Source organism: Anneissia japonica, unplaced genomic scaffold (assembly GCF_011630105.1).
Source record: "Anneissia japonica isolate Jap-2015-1 unplaced genomic scaffold, ASM1163010v1 scaffold287869_len1821871_cov162, whole genome shotgun sequence".
NCBI classification, from domain to species: Eukaryota; Metazoa; Echinodermata; class Crinoidea; order Comatulida; family Comatulidae; genus Anneissia; species Anneissia japonica.
This window is the reverse complement of record NW_022741034.1, coordinates 907951-931023: the sequence shown is the minus strand read 5'-3', so window position 1 is coordinate 931023 and position 23073 is coordinate 907951. Positions and strand designations below refer to the sequence as shown.

Here is a 23073-nt window from a genome sequence, read left to right as displayed (position 1 = left end):
TTTTTTCCAGTCCTTAATTTAGTAATTAAGACTATATATTATTTATTTACAGCATTACTGCAAAACGATTTAGAGTTTATCATTCTCTATCATATCATTCTGGTTCTGAGCTACTAGTGACTCAGTCAAAAAACAGAAGTATAGCAGGAGCAGACAGTGGGGATGCTAATGGAGGTGATTTTTAACTACTTCACCGTGATTTTTTTGTTTTGTTCTTTGTTTTTTTTTTTATTGGGGGGGGGGGTGTCCCAGTAATTTTTGAAGGAGCTCCCCCCACCTTCCATAAATACGCCACTGGGGGAAGATATAGAGCTATTCAGTTAATCTATTCTCCCTGTGAAGTCATTTTTAGAAAAGCAAATAGACGTTTAAGCTATTAGATTTAATCTTGAAATTAAGTTTAAAGTGGCATTTGCAGACATGGATAGTGCTCTTGTGATCCCTAGCTACCACAGAACACAGAACAGGAAAATGACAGTGTCGAAAAATCGTCCAACTTCGAAAAAAAATGAGCCAAATTGGACTCAAAATGTGGGACCTCGCATGAATTAAACAATAGTCATATCAATTCATATTTCATATGAAGCAAATGTGTATAAAGTTTTCAGCAAAGTTGTATTAATACGGACCCAATGATGGTAATGACGATTATGGTGATAATGAACTTAAGGTACATTTTGTTGTGGCTTATGCACTTGACAACCGTTCAAAAATTAGTCCTTACTAGTACACATGATTTACCTATGTTTATTCACAAACGTGCCTCCAAATTTTACTACATTCATTTGAATTACCAATAACTCCATTAAGGTGTAGCAACCGACCCTTAATAAAGAAAATATAAGCAGTCTTGTAATTCTGAAGTCCCAATATCCCTGCAGTCTCACAGCTTAATGAAAAAATGTATTAGAAAATAGCTTACAAAAAACATTGTTTATACAAATCTGAGCTTCAACATCAGTAAAAAATAAATGTTTGGAAATCCATATTTGGAAATTTAGATTTTGACACGACAGATGTTGAGATTAATCATATGTATTTTAACAATATATAAATAATAATAATAATAATAATAATAATAATAATAATAATAATAATACTGTAATAAAACAAATAATAAACTTAATAGTAACAACAGGACAAAAATAATTACAATTACACTCTATTTATAACGCCTCTTAACAGCAAATTTATAAATTGATAAATTGCAAATTTACTAAGTATACATAAATCACCTTAACTTTTTAGTCACATGAAGTTATTCCATAAATATATATTATAATCTCCTCACAATATTATATTTGTGATGCATCAAATATTCTTAATCTTCTTCCATTTTCTTTCCAAATAACTTTGGCAAATGACAGAAAAACTGGTACACATCAGAATTAAAAGTATACTGTATATTAGTACTTGGTTCCTGCGCCAAGGAACAAAAAGGATGTAAAAAGTGACCAATTTTAAGATGTTACAAAAACATTGATAGGATATCCTAAGTTTATTTAAAATTCAGACAAAAACAATACTACAGTTTGTTCTAGCTCAGTTACAACCTATTAATCTCAGCATCACAATGCTGAGAATGCTTACTATTTTGCTTCTATATATTTTTACCTTCTCTAAATCAGATGAGTTTAAAATTGTAATATTCAATTTGGATTTACGTTCAAATGTTAAAGCTTTACAAACATTAAAGCTTTACAAACGTTGGCTTGCATTTTCTAAAACTGCTGCTGCTACTACTAATGTACACTCATAGATCGGCATATATTTGGTAGAACACAATGTATTTAGAAAATAGCTTAAAAAACATTGTCCCTTAAAAAAAAGTCTCCCACACCCCCCCCCCTACCTATTGAAAAAGTTTGAAGCAAACAATTATGCTCAAGTAGATAAAAATCACCCCATATTACCTTATTTTAAGAGCTAGTGCCCCCCCCCCCTCACACCACTTTACCTTTGCAACCCTAAAGAGCCCTCCCCAGCCCACTTCAAACAGGTGTGGCACCAGGATTTGACCAACTGAGGGTCTGAGGTCCCGGGGGAGAGCGATGTCCCCGACGAGAGCTTTCACCAACGAGAGCTTTCCCCGACAAGAGCAAAGTGGGCATGGTCGAGCGTCCATTAAAATGTTTAGAAAGTGCACCAAAAGACAAATCCCCCAAAATTTTGCCAATTTAGAAAATACATATAAACTTTTTTTCACCTGATTGGGGGCCCCTAGGGCCCCCACTCCGCTGGCACCACCCCTGATTTCAAGACTCCTAGATACACTACTGTGTACACTTATTTATTAATTTCTAATTACTCGACAGAAAAATTCAAAGACTTTAAATTATGACATGTTCATTCTTTGGCCTAAAGAACATGAAGACCTTGTCTTTTTTTATTTTACGATTAATTTCATATAAAAATGGAATGGTTCAGCCCAGTAGCCTATTAGTTGCATGTTTCCAGTGTGCATTGTAAATTCCATTTCCAAATAAATAATTATTTAATCAAAAAGTATGAATTCTTTGCAAGACATCTTTCGTAATATGCCTATGAATAGCTGTTCAACAAAACTAATTTTATAAGCATTTAGTATGTTTAGCCTGACAAAACCCTGTCTTATGAAGGGAAAAAAACTCGGAACAAAAGTCTTAAACCTACGACAAATTATTATCTAAAGATGGATAGTTTCATGTTGGCAATTTTACAGTTCAATAAAACCTATGGATACCCTGATGAAAACTGAGCCAATCTCCATCATAAATAACTTAAGTTAGTAAGGCTACATCACTTAAAAAGGCACAACACTTTATATATTGCACTTAAGACGTAACATATTACATCATTATAACAACGTAATCAATTAATAGGGGTGTCACTTGTAGTGGCGCAAGCCGGCATCATGCATTGAACGAACGTCAGCCGACGAAACCAAATCCGCTGCCTGGGAGCGCTGGACAAGACGAAGCCATCTGCTGATTGTCGGCGGCACTCCGAATGGATTGTCATTAAAAACGATCCATTGCGTGTATCGCAGCCTTGCGCTCTTCTTAGTATCACATCGGCCAACAACCGCTGAATGCAGTGAGTGTCCGGCCTAACAATCATGAGCTCTGACTGGGGCACCAGGCATTAAAGGCCCTGCAATATTTATAAGCATATTTGCCCAATAAATTGGCCAAGTAGGACTTTTTTTTTTCAGGTGGTGCTAACATGTAAATAAAATACTTAAAATATCAAATACAGCAAGCAGACTGGCTTTTCCAGCAGGATAGTAGGGCACCAGGAAGCCTTTAGCCCGGGGCCTTGTACCTCTTTCTTATGCCACTGTTCACTGAGAGACTGTTAAGCTCTGTCCAAATTATCAAATTTTCATTGACGAAAAACTATTGTGTTCTCATATTCTAATAGTCATGATGTGCCTATATATGGTCACGATGTGCCCATATATGGTCATGATGTGCCTATATATGGTCATGATGTGCCTATATATGGTCATGATGTGCCTATATATGGTCATGATGCGATGTCATCATTACCGTATTTAAGCATGCCACATGTTTTTGTCAAATAAAATTTGATAGTCAGGACAGCTGGGCTTTACACATTACGCAGGTTTGTAAATACTGAACAGCATCATTCAATACGCCAATCTTTAAGCATCATCGAAATGGTGGTACACAGTGTTTTGGGAAATAGCTCGGAATAATCCAGGCAATATGATTCTGTGAACAGTTTCTATTCGATTAATGAATTTTATTTTGCTTCCTATGAATGTTGTGATGGTCCCCGAGTCAGACTTTACTTTAAGGGTTACCCTCATGATAGCCTGGGTCCTAGGCTCTAAATTTGGGTTACCGGTACTCACTTTTTATTGCACTTTGTGCGCACCATACCATATTTAACTGTCGTTCCCATACTTGATTTCTTTTTTTTTTTTTAATTATTATTATTCTGTCTCTAAATTAACTTACTCATTGGTGGTGCTGTCCAGAATGAGAACCAAAAAATAATAGGGGACTTGCAAGAATATTAAGTAAGTAAATTTATATGCAAGTATGTTTTTGTTTTTAAGCGACAACTTTGGCATTGAAAATTTGATTTATATACAGTAGAGGCAGGACGGATTAAACCTCGGAATGATTTTATATTGGGAATGTCCACTGATTAAATATAGATAAACATTATGAAAACAATCAGCAATGTATAAAGATATTTATAAGACAACTATTATGATATTTTGTACAACACACACTAAAAATAACAGAATGCTATTTGTTGGCAAAAAAGTTAAGTAATAATAGTATAGGCAGGATCTGTAAGTTTTTACATACAGTACACAATATAACCATGGAGGTATAAGGTAATAATATTTATACTAACAGTGCATGAAATACCAAGTTTAAATAATAACAATACTTTCTGTTGCAATTTGCATGATAGGAAATTGTCCGACACTCAGGAATTAAATCCAGAGGAATACTGTAAATGCTTGATTAAGCGCCGCAGTGCTTATACAATTTTTGGAGGCTTTGGTGCGGCGCTTGTTCAAGAGCGGCGTTTACTGGCGTGGTGCTTTCCATGCCCGTTCCCATGTTAACTATCTCACATATTTACGTAATTCAGTAGGCCGATCATAGGTCCTACGTCCTAATAAATAAACGTTTATAAAGATTTGCTTGTATTTAAAACCCTGTTTCACAAAGTGTTTCCTTACACACAGGGCAATATACTCACGAATAAGCGCAGCGGCGCTTAGCGAAAAAAATCAGGTTTGGTGCGGCGCTTATTCAAGAGCGGCTCTTGTTCGAGCATTTACAGTAGTCCAAACCCTGAGGGTCTTAACTATCAGAAAAGTCTGAAATGCTACACCTGGGTGGGGTCTAAGTCCAGGGTGTAAAACTTAGGAGAAAAAAATCCAACCTTTGGGCATCCAAATCCAAACAAGCCCAACATAATTACCAAAATTTGCAAAAGCACAAAAAATGCATCAACAGTAGCATATCTTGGAGAAGGGGGTATGCACAAAATTTGCACTCCAAATGCCCATAAATTAAAACTTAAATAATTACAAAAAAAGTTCAAAAATCACTTCATTTGAGCTGGCACCCTTTTCTTTTCTATTGCCAGCCCTTCACCTGCCCTTGGCTAACAAAGGATATCAGCTCAGGATTCGATAAACACATTTTGACAATAGAAAATATTGTACATTTAAAACAGATGTTAGCCTATTATAGTGTTTACCATTGGTTTGACATGTGCCTTTGTGGGCTTTACTAAGCATAATATTCATATTTTCAGAATACAAATAATACTAGATATGCCACTCAAAAAGTTTTTAAGTTCATTACAAAAACAAGAATATAGCCAAGCCTGATTGGACGGACTCCTGTGTTCCATTGCATAAAATATCCATTAAAAACCTACACATAATTTGTTATTTAATCTAAAAATCCACTACAAAAAGTTATGTTACTAGAAAATTTGGCATTGTTTGTTTTAATCAATATGTCATATTTCATAACAAAATATGCATACATTTAATTAAACAATTATATATATATATTATAAAAAATGTATTTCTCAGCTATCTTACAAAAAAAAAACATACTTTGAGTAAATAAACAACTTATGTACAGAAAAAAAAAATATGATTTAAACTATGTTGATTGAAAATCTTCAAATATAAAAAAGAACAGCATTTTCAGGCATAAATATTAGAAACAATCGATTAACCGAATTATGTTGGTTTCTCAGTACTGTATGGCGTTGTGTAGTATTTTTCTCTCTTGAAAAAAACATCTGCATTAGTCAACTTTGTTGAGCTTTGTCTACACTATACACATATGTGCCCATATATGGTCATGATTTGATGTCATCGTTAACCATATTAGGCATGCCACATGTATTTTACCCCAAAACATTCCTGCCTTTGGTTGAAATGGTTGAGGCTGTATTTTATTACTTTCCCTCCACAAACACGCTGCTGTCTCAGTATTTTCGCCCTCCTACCCGCTCCTGCCTTGGCATCGTAAACCCCGACACAGTGAGGGAGTTAGGCTGGTTCTTTGATGATAGCGAGTAAGTATTGCGTTTGGTCAGACGTTTATGGTGATGGCCGTTTGTTACATCCTGTTTATCAGTAGGCACTTCAAAGAAAGAATTTCAAATTTATAAACAAGACCGATTAATGATCAGTAGAAAAATAGAATATATGCATTATACTTTCACCCCAAATTAAATATATTAGTTTTTTTAAATTGTTCTCAAACTTTCATTAACAATAAAATATTAGCCTTTTATAGCACTCATGCTTCATTATTATTTAACAGTGAAATGTAGCATTTCAGCTTATAGAGTACTACAGTTTTACGTCACGATACCACGTGCTACTACTCCGTTGCTATCAGCGACGCAAAATGGGTTCAACCGACGCCATTTTCTCCACTGACAAACCATTGATCCCAATTTTTTAACATAATTATTAAAGAGTTGTATCTTTATTTTTCTTTGTAAATGTTTAAAATTGATGATTAAATGTGTGTTCGATAATATAATGCGAACTTTTTGTTTTTTTAGTACATTTTGATGGTAAATTATTAGGTTTTAAAATGCCTATTCCAGAAAGCCTATTCTAAACCATTAAAATTATTAAGTCATTCAGGCGTAATGAATGGTAACCAACGTCTAGAGGGCGGCACCTGGTTTTGTGACAACACAACTGTGGTACTATACGAAGCTGCATTTCTATCAATTTGATGAATAAAAATATAAAATATACATAAAAGAACCACAAATGTTTATATACTGTATACCAGATCAAAATGAATAATCTATTTTTTTAAATTCAAATCTCATCCAACTGATAATTTCTAATCACCTCGATATGATCTTTGAATGGTTTGCCCTTTTCCTCTTTCACTGCCAAGTTGATGAACTACAGAGGGCGGTGTTTCAATGCTTTCTAAACGATTGATATCTTGATCACCTAAAGAAAGAAACAAACATAAATGTGAATGAAGTAGAATGAAAGTTACTTTTAAAATCAAATACAGGTCTCTCTTTAATTAAGTACCCCTCCAATTAAAGACCACTTTTTTGTGGTCAATTATACCCGGCTAACCGCTCAGACCGTCTAAAGACCACTTATAGCAATTCACCCCTGAAGTGGAAAGTTAGTTTGGGACTTGAACTCTGACCTATAAGTTTGAGAGCCTGAACAGTAACGGTGCAGCCATTCAGGCTTCCACCATGATTTTTTTTCATAATTATTTCAATTATTTTCATTAGTATCATCATCAATATTATCATTTTGTTGAAGATAGTGCATACAATGTATACTAAATATTAAGGTATCAAATATTTTTCCAAATGCCAGATATCTACCTGTATGATGCTTGATTGAGTGTTTGGTGACCTTTGAACCTCGTGCTCGGCCATCTTGGTTCCAGATGTAGGGTTTCTGTATTGTTCTCTTTGGTTGAATGTGTTGTTCAGAATTTGACGGCCTAGTGCGCGTCACAATATTCTTAGATTGATTTACCTAAGAATACAAATAAAAAATGAAAAAGAAGATGACAAATCTCACAAAACCTCAACTACAGTTTTACTCCACTTACAAACCCACACATCACTATCATTAATATATATCTGGTACTCTATGCGCTTACAACTTACCTACCTACTTTTATTATTCTATTATTATGCAGTTTTTAGTTCATATGATTATATGAGCGGGGAAAAGTGGATTTAATTACCAATCAACAACCGCTAGTGATGCAATCACTGAGATATCGAATATGTTGGTGTGTACTTTGATTGCAATTTAACATTCTAAAATTTCTAAAAGAATTAGAGTCATTTGCTTTATCAAACAGTTCCTACCTTTTAACACAATTAAAATGTTATTAAATACACATAATGCCTTATTATTTGACTATTGTATTCGCATTTGGTCAAACGTTACTACAAATTATATAAATGAGCTCCAATTCTCCAAATAAAAGGTTAGGTAGGATTATGTCGATGATATAATGAATGACTCATGATGGAGTAAGTTGACAGATAGATGAAAAGGTCACCTACTATTGCTTATACAGTATTTAAGTGCCTGAGAGGAATCGCCCTATTAAAATACCCAATCTCAGTGTACTAAAAGTACATCTGACAACTCCTTGATGGGGCAGCAATGGAAGCTTCTACACGGCAAGAGTTCAGTATATTTATCGTTGTCCTGAGTTTGTGCATGTTCAGAGTTACTAATGTTGGTATAAGCCTATATTAGGCTGTCACACCTACCTGTACACTATCCGAAATTTTCCTGACTCTCTTTTTGCCCTCAATCGGTTTTCTTAATCTGTCTTTATGATAGCGTATCCGTGATGCTTGACCTGCCCTATCATGTGCTATCATCGACACAGCATCGGACCTGTCACTGATCATCGTACCCGAAGGCGACAGCATCTTGTACGGAGTAACATTCTGATGAAATCTGTTAACTTTGGAAGGACGTGGAAAAGAAGTTATAAACTCTGGTTTTATTTCTGGTTCGGTGAGTTCATGAACAGAGTTCAACGACCCAACCCCACGGTCGTTATGCAAGTTCCTTTTGTCATATTTACTATAAAGCTGATTTGATTTTCTTTTCGCAGCTACAAGAGCAATTCTCTGTGTTTTTTTCACCATTTCTTTCTTTTCACTCTCTTCAGTGTCCGATTCAATTTTATCTAGGTTCTGCATTGACCGGCTAAACCTTGATTGGTCAGATACTATCTTGTAATCGTTGCTAAAACTGTCATTCAAGTCCACCATACTTCTTGCTAAAGGTGTTGCAATCTTAAACGGTGACTCTACCTGAACCTTCGGTACTGTGACTATCCCAGCACGCTCACGAATTTGCTTTGATTTCGGGCTGATGTTAAAAATACGTGGCTGGCTTGTGTTTGCTACTGGAGCTACCTTCTCAGGCAAATCTATTTTCTCTTTCACGTCCAATGCAGTGGGCAGCGGTGCCCGGATATTTAACAAGGATGCGGCACGTTCTAATTGGTTCTCAATTGAGTTGTCATCGTTCATGGCCGTCAGGTCTTCTATGGTCAGCTGACTGTACTTTTCATACATCTCCTCAAGTTCGTTCGGGATTTGGATTCCGTGATCTTCGAGGAGCATTCTTTGTTGACGTATGATAGCCTCGCTGAGATCTTTGTTCATTCGGAATTGAGAGATCGTCACATTCTTCTGCTGTATAACATTCTGGTGTAAAAGAGCAAATGATTTGAGTTCCATGTTTTCGATCTCTAACTCGTGAACTTTGCACAACATTCGCAGAATTTCGCGCTGTTCCTGGTTACTTACACGCTTTGGCATTTCAGCTTCAAGACGTATCGAGACTTCTTGTGACTGGGTTATTTTCTTCCTCAGCTCATGGCTGCGGTTCTTCCATCTGTTTTGCTGAGCCATCAGTTTTGCTACTTCCTCTCGGGCTGTTGCCACCTCTATCGGTTCCATAGGCTCTGAGACTAGACTTTCAGTATCACTCTCTTTATCAAAACTTTTACGATCTTGTTTGTTGCGAGCAGCTTTCCTTGTCCGTTCTTGTTCATACCTTTTTTAAAGAAAAGTGAAACAAAATATCATACCTAACAATACCTTATATATTTTCTTATTTCCTTAATTATATTATATTCTATATTTCCAATTTTTTAATATAATAAATCAAATTGTCAATATAATAATCAATAAATAAATTAATTAAATAAATTAAATTAAAAATACTACAAGAGTTACAGATTACTTTTGAATGGTGATTAACTTATAATTTGGTATATAAATTATACTCAATGTATATTTACTATATATATAATTGACATTTAGCATACAATTTTTTGCAATAAAATATCGACAGTAAACTGTTTTCAGTCTTTACTGATTTAAGCCTAATTTCCATGGAAATCGTTACACGCTATCACAGACTCTTTTGGCGATGCTGATTGGTCAATTGAATTAGGGCGCCTTCTTGAATGTGTTGGGGACAGCTACGCAGTGCAACGACTACAGTAAATAAAAAAAAAGGTATCGACCGTGTAGCGACTGTATAGAAACCAAACTTCACTAACAATTTTAAACAACTTTAAAAACCAAGACTATGCGCAAGAACAATCATATATTAATGACATCACTCACTCAGACACAATGCTGATATATTTATTACTGTCCATCGCACGGGCGAATCTATAAGATTCTAACTCAATCAGGTTCTGACGATTCAGCATCCTTTCCCGAAAGTTCTCCGTGAGCAGGTCACGCAACCTCTCCATCTCACTCCGATCTTGCATAATTGAAGTTCTTTCTACTTCAGCTGCAAAAAAATGTTCAAAATGCATTTTTATGTTCTGTTTTCTTATGCCAACGATTTTATCAACAATGAAAAAAAAAGATAATATGGATATACATGGTTTATAAACTTCGTAAAAGGTAGAAATATTGCGACAAATACATAAGATAAAGTACTATAAATTTAGGACATTGTAAGTAAAACTTTGTGTAAACCATGGTTTTAAAATAAGTGAAATGAAGATATACAAGATGAAATTTTCCCTATTTTTTTAAAGCCATAAAAGATAAAAAACAGCATAAGTTGAATCTTGCTTTGTGAGCGTTTGATTTTTATGACATCTTCTGATGTCTGCGGTTGACATTATGATTGGATCTTTATCAAAAATGGTCAATTGTTGTTTCTGTGGAATTACCAACAACTGTCTACGCTGTGTGTGCCTATGTTAACTGTCTAAAATGATTTAATATATTGTGTTTAAAAGGACTTAAATTTTAAAAACTGTTTCAGAAAAAACTTAGATGGTCATAATTTACCCATGTTTACATTTACATATTCTACGATACTCTGCTTAATAGTCTTGGCAAAAATAATTCATTTGAATATTGACAACATTCAGCAACATACTAGAGAGCCATTCCATTTTATTACTGGCAATAAACTTTTACTACACCAACCTTAAAACCAACTTCTAAATCTGATTATATTGTTTGAATCTAATCCGTTTTACTATAACATGCAATTAGAATTAGGAATTGGTTTATGACTGGTGTAACAATAGCAAATAACTAATCTTTTTTGCTCTTACAGTGTATCTCTTGTATTTTTGATGTGGACCTAGTCTTCTGTATCTCAGACTCCTGGTCCGTGATCTTTGATTTCAGCCTTAGTATTTCTTTACGGAGATCAGTAATTATACTGGTGTACTGTGCAATGTGGTATGACACATTCATTAGATTTGGTCGCACCTGAAATGAAATTTATGCAAATTACTTCAAGAAAAATTATGACATTATTATGAATGAAATTACACATTACAGAAAAATTAACCCTAAAGGGAATACAAAAAAAATAATGGTTGTGGCCAGCTTTGGTAAAACTCACTATTTGATGCTATTTCTAATTTCCTACAAGCACCCAAAACGTGCGAGAATCAGAATTTTCAACATATTCATGTTTTTACTTTTATAAGAGAAGATATATTATATTGAAGAACATTTATGCAAAATATCAATCACTTAAAATTTAACTGAAAAGTATCTTAAAATTCTTTTCAAAATAAAAATCTTCTATTGATTTTGAAATGTTTGGAAGCTGTTTCTCAAAACCTACATGATATTAAAAAAATAAAATATTCATAACTTCGCTAATACTCAACCAACTCAATAAATAAACACTGTTTTAAAGAACAATTCATGCTGAATCTAAAAAGAAAATTTTGAATTTTTCCTAAAACAGCTTGTTTTACCAGAGTCGGTCACATTTGATAGGATGATTAATAATTACCTTCGTTTTGATATTTTTAGCTCTGTCTGCATAGAGTAAGGTATTTCTGGATTCTTCATAGTATAAGCTTGCCGGGCTCAAGTGAGCAATCATTACTGTACGGCAATTACCACCCAGAGAATCCTATAAATACCAAAACAGCATTTTCTTAGCAATGATTTTTACAGCTTAATAATATAAAATACTAATAATGATATTAAACATTAATAATAAACCAAAAGCTACAACATATACCAAAGAATCCTATAAATATTTGGCCAAATCAAGGGGTCGAGCGGTATGGGAGGGGCACCGCTAACCCTAGCCTTAACATCGGCACTGGTTTGAGCAGCTTCTGGCCCAGGATAGGGTTGGTAAAACCAAGTCTTCTTGGATCAGGACTAGCATACATATCTACTTTGTGTGCACTTTAATGAACCTATAGCATCTTTTGGAAAAGTAGGGGATTACTCCGATGCTATGGTTCACTTCAGCTACTGTTGACATGAAATTGAAGCTACTCACTGAGAGCATTTCAATGGCTGTTACAGTAGTCACGGACCATGTCCGTACGCAATTCAGCACAACGATGCTGTGAGTAATGGGTTATTCTCCTACCTACATTTACCTTTACATATCAAAACATTTATGATAAACTAAAAACAATATATTAAACAATACTGTATAATATTAGTATACAGTAAAACTTACCTAAGTCAAATAATTTACAAGTAGATCTTATTATATTGAAGAACATTTATGCTAAATATCAATCACTTAAAATTTAACTGAAAAGTATATTAAAATTCTTTTCAAAATAAAAATCTTCTATTGATTTTGAAATCTTTGGAAGCTGTTTTCTCAAAACCTACATGATATTAAAAAAATAAAATATTCATAACTTCGCTAATACTCAACCAACTCAATAAATAAACACTGTTTTAAAGAACAATTCATGCTGAATCTAAAAAGAAAATTTTGAATTTTTCCTAAAACAGCTTGTTTTACCAGAGTCGGTCACATTTGATAGGATGATTAATAATTACCTTCGTTTTGATATTTTTAGCTCTGTCTGCATAGAGTAAGGTATTTCTGGATTCTTCATAGTATAAGCTTGCCGGGCTCAAGTGAGCAATCATTACTGTACGGCAATTACCACCCAGAGAATCCTATAAATATCAAAACAGCATTTGCTTAGCAATGATTTCTACAGCTTTAAGAATATAAAATACTAATAATGATATCATACATTTATAATAAACCAAATGCTACAATATATACCAAAAAATCCTATAAATATTTGGCCAAGTCAAGGGGTCGAGCGGTAAGGTAGGGGCACGGCTAACTCTAGCCTTAACATCGGCACTGGTTTGAGCAGCTCCTGGCCCAGGATAGGGTTGGTAAAACCAAGTCTTCTTGGATAAGGACCAGCATACATATGTACTTTGTGTGCACTTTAATGAACATATAACACCTTTTGAAAGAGTAGGGGATTACTCCGATGCTATGGTTCACTTCAGCTACAGTTGACATGAAATTGAAGCTACTAAGAGCATTTCAATGGCTGTTACAGTAGTCACGGACCATGTCTGTACGCAATTCAGCACAATGACGCTGTGAGTAATGGGTTATTCTCCTACCTATATTTACCTTTACATATCAAAACATTTATGATAAACTAAAAACAATATATTACACAATACTGTATAATATTAATAAGTCGATCTTATTTAACATGCCAAACTGTTTTCTATTAATAATTGATCTTTATGTCAAACAATTTTTCAATACCATTTTGGACTCGACTAAGACAGGTTCAACTATATATCAAAAGAGCTTTGTTTAGCAATGATTTTAAAGCTTTAATACAAAACACTAATAAACAAAAAACAACAATATATACACCAAAGAATCCTACAGCTTAACAAGTAATTGATGTTGATGATTACGATAGCAATTATCATGAGGGAGACAGATGGGTTTGTATCTTAACTTACCTTTAGCAGTCTTGTTATTTTACTGTCTCTGTAATTCACATACTTCCCCCCTTCACAAAGTGCATTGATACAGTTGCCAAGGGCCAGTAATGAACGGTTTATATGAGCTCCCTCTATCATTCTCTTTCCACGATTCTAAATAAAAACAAAATAATACACATTTTCATAAACAAAATATGTATTATAAATGTCATATGCCAGTCAACTCAACAATTTTGCATGAGAATCACTATTTAAAAAAATTTTTTTTTATTCATTCATATTGTTGAAGTGATTTGGTGCAGCGACAACGGTTTGGTTTTCCAGGCTCAAGGTCAATGCTGTGCATTTCACTTGTGTCCTTGGGTAAGACACTTTACTTGCATTGCTTCTCTCCACCCAGGAGTGTAAGTGGCTTAAATCTATTGACGAAACATTACCTTGGTATGAGACGCCCTCTCAGACCCTGCCAGATCAATCATAAAAAGTTTGCCGACTTTAATACTCTGCGATGTGCTACGTATACGACTACGTTGTTTCACGGTCACTTGTAGCACAGCATGTGAGCGTGATGAGGTCTTGTTGGCTGCCGTTGGTTCCTGGGTGCGTTCTTTATTTCCTTGTACCAGCAAATTCATGATCTAAATTCATAAAAAAAATACAAATGCATAGTTCTTGGTGATCATGTGTACACCACTTAATGGCGCCTTCCAACATAAAAACCGTCTCAAGGTACTTTTTAGCCACTAAGAAACTAATTATTCAATTTATAGACAGGCGTGAACGCGAAGGTCATTAGGAAGGTACAGACCCCCGATTTTGAGATACTGTAGCGTCACCATGACTACCGTGTCCATACTGGTACCTCGGGTCGCTATGTATAAGACCTGCCTTCTTTGTGCGAACTTTGTTAATGAAAGTACATTTGTGTTTGAAGTGTTACCTCTCGTGTAGACCGTGTAGAAATCTCTGAAATTCCAGCCACTTGTACGTTCCCTGAGGCATCTTCCCGTAATTCCAGGACTTCTCCGGTTGGCTTTAATAAATCACGGATCATTTCATTGTATATCTAAAGGGAAAAATATGCCAAACCAAACATAAAAATTAGTGAAATAAAATAAATTATTAGGTGTTCATTAATGGATTTCTACATATTATATTCAGAACACAGAAATCATACCTCTAAATATGACATAGTCACCATGTAAACCGAGTCTTCGCTTTTTGTCTCAATCGCTTTAAACAAGTCATTTAACGTTCGCACCATTATACCCGGCTCATCATCCATTCCAAGCATCGTGTATGTTTTCCCGGCACCTAACAAAACAAGAATAATAATGTACCACCGTAATAAAATCAGGCCATGAATCGCATATTGCGGAGTACTTTAGTTTATATTTCATGTATTGGCACTTCATACAGACATATCAGTATTTTAGAGATTAATAACAAACTACAGCATAAAAAAGACAACAGATTTTTGAAGGGGAAGCTACAGAGGCATGTTATATTTATGATCTTGTTACATGTAAATGTGAAAGACATCATGTAAAACTATAGTGTAGCTTTTACGTAGTACCATAAATACATGGAGATTATACAAAACAAATGTCTTGGAACTTAACAAAATATTTAACAAGATTTCAGGAGTTTATTAAGGGTGATATAGAAGAATAAGAAGCATATTATAAACAAATTTCTGTCAATAAAATGTATACTGTTATTGACTTTTTTGAGGTGTCAGTCAAAGTTAGCAGCTGTCAAATCAAGACAAGGCCAGTAATACCAATTGTTTCACACATACATCTACAGTATGTACATTTACACATCATTTTATGGGGCATTAGAACAATAATGCAAGTGGTAGGTCTTAGCCGAATGGTCTATTTTGTACTGTAACATATGTTTTAAATATAATAACTATTGTATCTAAATTGACTATAGACAGACATTGTCGTTGGACAACCACTATAATATTCTTTCATGCAAAACAATTAATGATCCTAATATCACAATTACTTCATAAATGTATGTACGCATCCTCATCTGCCACACCCACATACTCACACTCCCCTCTCCTCATTACGGCACAAACACACCCATGGGCATTGTACCCCTCCCTGCATGGCGGCAAATTAGTTCCACTGTGTTAAAATAATTAAAAAATGACCATTAAATTTTCGTTGAAGAGGATTTAGTTTTGCATTCCCAATTTTTGCACCCCCACCACCGCCCACCTAAGCCTACATTAAATCCCTGACACCACAAAAAAATATACTGGTATACACACTTAAACAGGATGACCCATATAGCCATTACATACTGTGCCCATATCCATGGATGTACCCAAGCCAGCTGTGGCCTAGCATCCAACCGAGCTTATATAATTTGTCCAAATTCTCCAAAACAATGCCTGTTTGTTGTTGATTATGCCTGGCGTAACCTTCTAACCCTAGCTAATAGACTTGAGCAGACAGGGAGTAGCCTGCACTCAGCTTGGAATCAATTGACTCCCTTAGCTGACCCTCTAAGTAGACAGGGTTCACACTGTAGGTAGTGTCTCCGACTTGATAAGTTTAATTCGGTGCTACATTTATGTTGATATTACATTACCAGCAGGATTAGACCTAGTTAGTACACTAATCTGTGGAATTGCATTGGGACAAAATTTATAACTTTGTGTACAAAGAACAAGAACCTCTTTTGACTTTAGGCAGTGGTGTTATAAATTATTCTATCTGCATGGTAGGTCTCAAGTCGTGGATTTTGCTTATGAATAAAACATAGCAAAAAGTCTACTGATTAATCTTAGATAAGAAAGTATAATATAAAATCCAAGTATCTATAATGCATGCAAAAAAAGTACTTTAGCGTATTAGATTGTGTATATTACGCCCAGCCAACTAAAAATAAAATTTACTTTTCACAAATATAATTTGAAAAAAAACAAAACAAAGGCTTTTAAATGTTTAAACGGCCCATCAGCTTTTTCTTATCAAATTATTCATGTTGTGCATTTGAGCTAAGGATTCTTAGCTTTTCATTTGAAACCAATACGCAATAAGATTTTTGAAGACACATAATTACCAATGGATTACTGCTTCAACCAATCACAGAATGACTATACTTTTCATGCATCCATTTTGGAGGCAAAAAAAAACAAACATGAATGTGCATGAGCCTTATCGATTTAGCTCTGCGATACTCGCAAAACCATCATTACTATATTCCTCCGTAATTGACCTTTTAGAAAAATAACTTGAAGGCATTCATTTCATTTAATTCACATTTTGTTCAATTTAGCACAAGTACTAGACTAGAATAATATCATCAGGTGGTACTGGAATAATACTGTAATTGTCGGTACGGTATAACACAAGATTAAAATAATATTAAGTAAGATTGATAGCCATGGTAACATACTCATTTTAAGAAATTGACTGGATGTAATAATACGATATATAGCGCATATTGTAATGAACTGCCTCTATGCGCTTTTACATAATTACCCCTGGTCACTGGAGCAAACACCTATGGAACACATCCTCAGCTACTTGGGAGCAAAATTCTAGTCTACACTATTACTATTATTAACAAGGAGATCAAACCACAACTTCTGCACTTTCAGCTTCTATCATATTCATTATGCCATTAATATTTGTCATCATTAATTTCAAAGGATATAATTCAACACTGATAACTCAGTTTCTAATTAACTCAATCATCCAATTGCTGAGTCCAGAGACCTCGTTTATTCGAGCTTTATAAATCCTTCTATTATTACTGTATGAAACAATCTATGGAAATACTGTAAGCATAAAAAAATACTATTCTTAAAACATGTATAGATATGCCCCAGGTAATTATTATTGTTATTATAATTTGAGTAATGATACATTTTCTTTCAGTTTGGAAATGCATATTTCATGGGGAGCAGTTGAGAAAAAATTGATTTCAATATAGAATGAAAATGTCATGAACTATTAAATTTTTAATATTTTGTCACCTTTTACCTTTACCACTGTATGAGACAATCTATGGAAGTAAGTGCAATTACACTGTAAGCATAAAAAAAATCCTATTCCTAAAATATGTATAGATATGCTCCAGGTTATTATTATTGTTATTATAATTTGACTAATGATATATTTTCATTTCAATTTGGAAATGCATATTTCATGGGGAGCAGTTGGGAAAAAATTGATTTCAATATAGAATGAAAATGTCATGAACTATTAAATTTTAATATATATTTTGTTACCCTTTAATTTTATTACTGTATGAGACAATCTATGGAAGTACTGTAATTAAACAATAAGCATTACAAAAAAATCCTATTCCTAAAATATGTATAGATATGCCCCCGGTAATTAATATTGTTATTATAATTTGACTAATAATACATTTTCATTTCTGTTTGGAAATTCATATTTCATTGGGATAGGTTGAGAAAAAATTGAGTTTGATATGAAACGGAAATGTCATGAACTATTTTTAAATATGTTTTGTCTTCCTTTACTTTTATTAATGTATGAGATAATCTATGGAAGTACTGTAATTACACTGTAAGCATAAAAAAAATCCTATTCCTAAAATATGTATAGATATACCCCAGTATCGTTATTATAATTTTAGATGGATATGTGCACTATACAAAACTACACTATTATTATTATTATTACTATTATTATTATTATTATTATTAAATATGAATTAAAAATGTCATGAATTATTTCATTTTAATAAATGTTTGGTCATCATTTGCCTTTGATTTTTTGGCTGTATGTTAGTTTTACCAGGAATATTTTTAACAATTGCAAAAAAAAATTCCAAAACATATAAAAATATCCAATATATTAATTCTAGTAGCAAATTTAAAGGTTATTTATACAAATAAGAAGTATATTGTTCAGAAAGTTTAGCATAAATTGTATGTAATTATTGATTAACAAAGAATATGAGTTTTCTAATAATTAGGCTTTTTTTTATTCCTTGTTTCGTGTACTTATTCTTTTAAAGATCATCGTCGGAGGGCGCAAAAAATTAAAAATAAATTTGTGTTCTTTATTATTTAGCAATTAATTTTGACAAAAACATCCAGACGGAGGAGAAAATAAAAATAAAATGTTATTGGTGAATGCAAAATAGAATGGTTATATGCTTCAAATTGACATAGTTAGGAAGAAATATACATATACATCTTATCTTTGGAGATTTCAAAGCAGTGGAGGGTGTAATAAAAATAAGGAAAAACTTTTATTTATTTTTTTTAATTTCCACTTTTTTGTGGTGGCAGGTGTGCTAAATTGGCCCAAAATAGAATTTTTTTATATTCGAAATCATCAATATTAGCAGTCAGCGGGTTCACTAAACAAGGTATAAATAGTGTCTCGACTCATCAACACAAAGCGTTGACACAATCAACTTTTTCAAATAATCACAGTAAAACGTAAAAATTATAAATAAAAATTCAATAAACATTTACTTTATATACAATAATTAACAAAGCTAGACCTAAAAAATAGACAAAAGCAAGAAAAAGCACCCAAACAAACAAAACTGGGGGAGGTTGAAAACCATAATAGCAATAGGGACTTTCGATTTGCAAAGATATAGAATGTAATGACGTCATGTTAATTTAACTGTGCATGTATGAATGTTGCGAGTTACATTCTCTGGAAGGTTTTTGGCCGAATCTATGTTCAGGCCAGAACAAGGACTACTGTATTAAACATGGTACATCAGTCTTGGCATTTGTGACATCTTAAAACATCGCAATTGATTTTACAGTAGAACGCACGTGACAACAGTTACGGTTGAGTGAATCTGTACTACTTTCTCAATCGAAAAATAGGCTCCCTTACAATATGTCAACCAACCTCAAAAACCTATGAAATGTAACAGCAGTCGATTTACTATCAAAGCACTTGTTACCTGTGGCCCCGTAAGCAAAGACTGTCGCATTCAACCCTTCTGTGACATCATCAATAAGTGGCTTAGCTGTCTTTTGGTAGACATCCTCCTGTAAGATGAAAGAAGAGGAGAAAGTAAGAAGTAGCAGCTTTGTATCTAGCTTCCCCCCTGTAGAACTCCCTGCTTTGGTGCACCTCTATTAAGGGGCCACGTTTTTGGTCCCGAAGGGATTTTACTGCATATTGACTTGAGTCACTGATGGCATTTAGAAATTCCAAAATTTGATAAATTTGCAACTTTCGTTTTAAAAATTTCTCCCTCTAATGTTTCCCTTGAATTTTTTCCCATAGATGTTCAAAAATCTTCCAGTATCATTTCAGCTTCTAACTTTACAACTAAAATCTGCATTTTGCTTGAAAATACATCTAGACCATCATCAAGCTTATAACAGTAAACGCAAGCCACTTACATAGCAGATTGTATTTTTTTTTTTATCCGACAGTACTTGGTAAAGCAATGATATAATGTACTGTGGTAGTGCAGCTAGTTCAAGAACATACTTTATAAAAGAACAATGTTTAGACAAGACTTTTTTTATACCTTGTTTCGTGGACCTTGTTTCGTGGACTCGCTGCACACCAATATTGATTATTTGGAATAAAAATAAAATATAATTTTTTTTGCCAATTAGCACACCCGTCGCCACAAAAAAACAAAGAGGGAATTTCAGAAAAAAAAAAGTTTTTCTTTATTTTTATTACGCCTGCTGCTGTCTTAAAATCTCCAAAAATAAGATATGTATATTTCTTATTCAATATATAAATTTAAAGCATTTTACCATCCCATTTACTACACTGTTTACATTCAACAACAATATTTTTTTTTTCATTTCTCCCATCTTGAAGTTTTTGGCAAAACCATTTGCTAAATAAGAAGATTAAACTTTATTCTATTTTTTCCGCCCTCCTCTGACGAATTTAAAAAAAAAATAAGTTCAACTTTGAGACATTTTGTAGAAAAACTTATTACAGAACTCGTGGGTGCTTCTGCACGTTCACTATAGTTTCATATTTCTTTACAAATTGAGAATGACTTCATGCCTAATGTTAAATTAATGTTTAATGTAAATATTCTTAAGTATGAACGGAAATAAAAAAGCGAAGAAAACCGTTGACACAACTGAAGCAATATTTGATAAAAGAAAATATATGTTTATTGCATGATCGTTACAATTGGTAGTCCATAGAAAATAGGTTAATGGTGATCATAAAAAAAATCTATAAAACAAAATTTCAATGAGTTGATACTTGATTATCCGTAGGGTAATAGTTTTTATGCCAAATGTTCTGAATACAAGTCATAATAATAGATCAATAATAAATTGTTAAATTCATTTTAGTAAGCAATATACGACGCTACTATAATATGAAATACAAATGCAGTATCATATATTTTTCATATTGTGTATTAATAATAAAAGATGAACATGCAGCTTCTTAAACTTGTAATGAATAGAAAATTGATTTTTCTCATTTATCAACGACTTATTTTGCCTACATAAACTAAAAAGCATCATAAATCCATAAAAAAAGTGCAATATCATATCCTGTATAATTTTTTATGTGGTGTGCAGCTTAAGTTTTCTATAAAAGGATATTGATACTCGATTCTCTCAGTATAAAGCGCTATATAAATCTAACTCAATTACATGAATATGAAGCACTGAGTTGATGGCGTGTGGGTGTGTGTGTGCATCAGGAAAATATCATAGTCCTAGTAAGTCTTTGGTATAACGAATACTCAGTACGTAGAGTACAAAGTACTCGGTAAGATAACATGGCAAAACATCAGTCCTGATAATTTATCTTATTATTGCATTCTGAATACAGTAGAAAAAAAACTTCATTTCTGCTTAACTCGCACTAACTGTAGATTTGTAAATTGCTGTGCTTGGTTTGATATGAAACAGTCCTAAAATGGTAAAAATGATGCTGTTGTCAACAGTATTTTATGAGTATTATTTAAAAAAAAAAAAAAAAAATTATTTTTAATATAAATTGAGAAACAATTGTTGTCACTACTGTGCGACCTTTTCAACATGACCACTACTCATCCAACTTAGTGCTAACACTATTATTTAGCATCTATATCACCCACTACCATAGGCCTTGCATTTCACTATTTTATGTGGTTATTGTTCAAACACTTGTCATTAATTCTATAAGTGCTTTTATCAAATAGCAAACAAACAATACTGTTCATGGTAATTACAGGCAAATCTTTTCAGTTTTCTGCCACTGTTATGGCACCAACCTGACCACTACTCATAAAACACAGTGCTGCCACTATCATTTAGCATCTCTATCACCCACTACCATTGGCCTCCTTGTATTTCACTATTATGTGGTTATTGTTCAAACACTTTCCATTAAATTTATAAAGTGCATTTATCAAATAGCAAACAATGAAGTACATGGTAATTATAGGCAGTCTTTTCAGTTTTCTAGTTAAGTTGATTTAAATCAAAATTGTCTCTTCAATACTTAAATGTCATCAACCACTTGACACTTAATAGGTAATATTCAACACTTAATAATAAATGACAGGTAAAATGTAGAATTAAGTGGTTGTGATTTATTTAATCTATACCCACAACATGCAAGATTATTAAAGTTTCATCCAAGTATCAACTAGAATAACTCCTTGCAGTAAAGCATATCCTCCCTGCAGTGAAAATTTCCTTTGATTTGATTTAGCCAGCCTATCACGCTAAAAGGCAGGTTAAACCATAGAGATATAAAAAAAAAGATGATTCAACCAACATAATTGAATTCCCTATTAGAGCTACTGCAATGCCTAATTACCTTTCTCCAACACTGATTGGCTCACTACTTCAAAAAGCCCGCTATCTGGTTACCACAGTGGGATGTAAACTTTCGTTCATATCGCAGCCACTTGTTCATGAATATTTTACTCTCAATTAATGGCCACTTAGCAACGTCAAGTTGCAGACCATACCGTATACTTGAATAAGCGCCGCTTTCGAATAAGCGTTGCACCTAACGCTAAGTGCCACAGCACAATACAATAATACAATTAAATACAATTTACACATACATAATAGTGTTAAATATATAAGTAACACAATGACGACGCAAGCATTTCTTTATTAAACGTTTACTTACGATGAAGTAAGACCTCCTCTACGATAAGCCTACTGAACTACAGGAATATGCGAGATAAAAGCCCCACGCCAATATTATTTTATAAGTGCCGCTCTCGAATAAGCACCGTATTGAAGCCTCCAAAAATGTTATAAGCTGAAAGCTCTGTCGCGTTCATTCTGAAGCCATGTTTGATAGAGCATAATTCGAA

At 33.6% G+C, this 23073-nt stretch overlaps 1 protein-coding gene across 1 annotated transcript in view; it reads right to left on the bottom strand.

Moving 5' to 3' along the window:
• Positions 1-731: 731 nt before the first annotated feature.
• LOC117118478 (kinesin-like protein KIF19) overlaps positions 732-23073 on the bottom strand; it is a 39991-nt gene continuing 17649 nt past the window's right edge. Inside the window, exons 5-16 of the mRNA XM_033263079.1 lie at positions 19720-19807; positions 14966-15102; positions 14729-14854; positions 14226-14426; positions 13807-13941; positions 12856-12978; positions 11133-11292; positions 10174-10348; positions 8290-9595; positions 7378-7534; positions 6872-6979; positions 732-6140 (exon numbers count right to left, since the gene is read on the bottom strand). Coding sequence (XP_033118970.1) covers positions 5983-6140; positions 6872-6979; positions 7378-7534; positions 8290-9595; positions 10174-10348; positions 11133-11292; positions 12856-12978; positions 13807-13941; positions 14226-14426; positions 14729-14854; positions 14966-15102; positions 19720-19807 — 2874 coding nt within the window. The 3' untranslated portion in view covers positions 732-5982. The remainder of the gene's footprint in view (positions 6141-6871; positions 6980-7377; positions 7535-8289; positions 9596-10173; positions 10349-11132; positions 11293-12855; positions 12979-13806; positions 13942-14225; positions 14427-14728; positions 14855-14965; positions 15103-19719; positions 19808-23073) is intronic.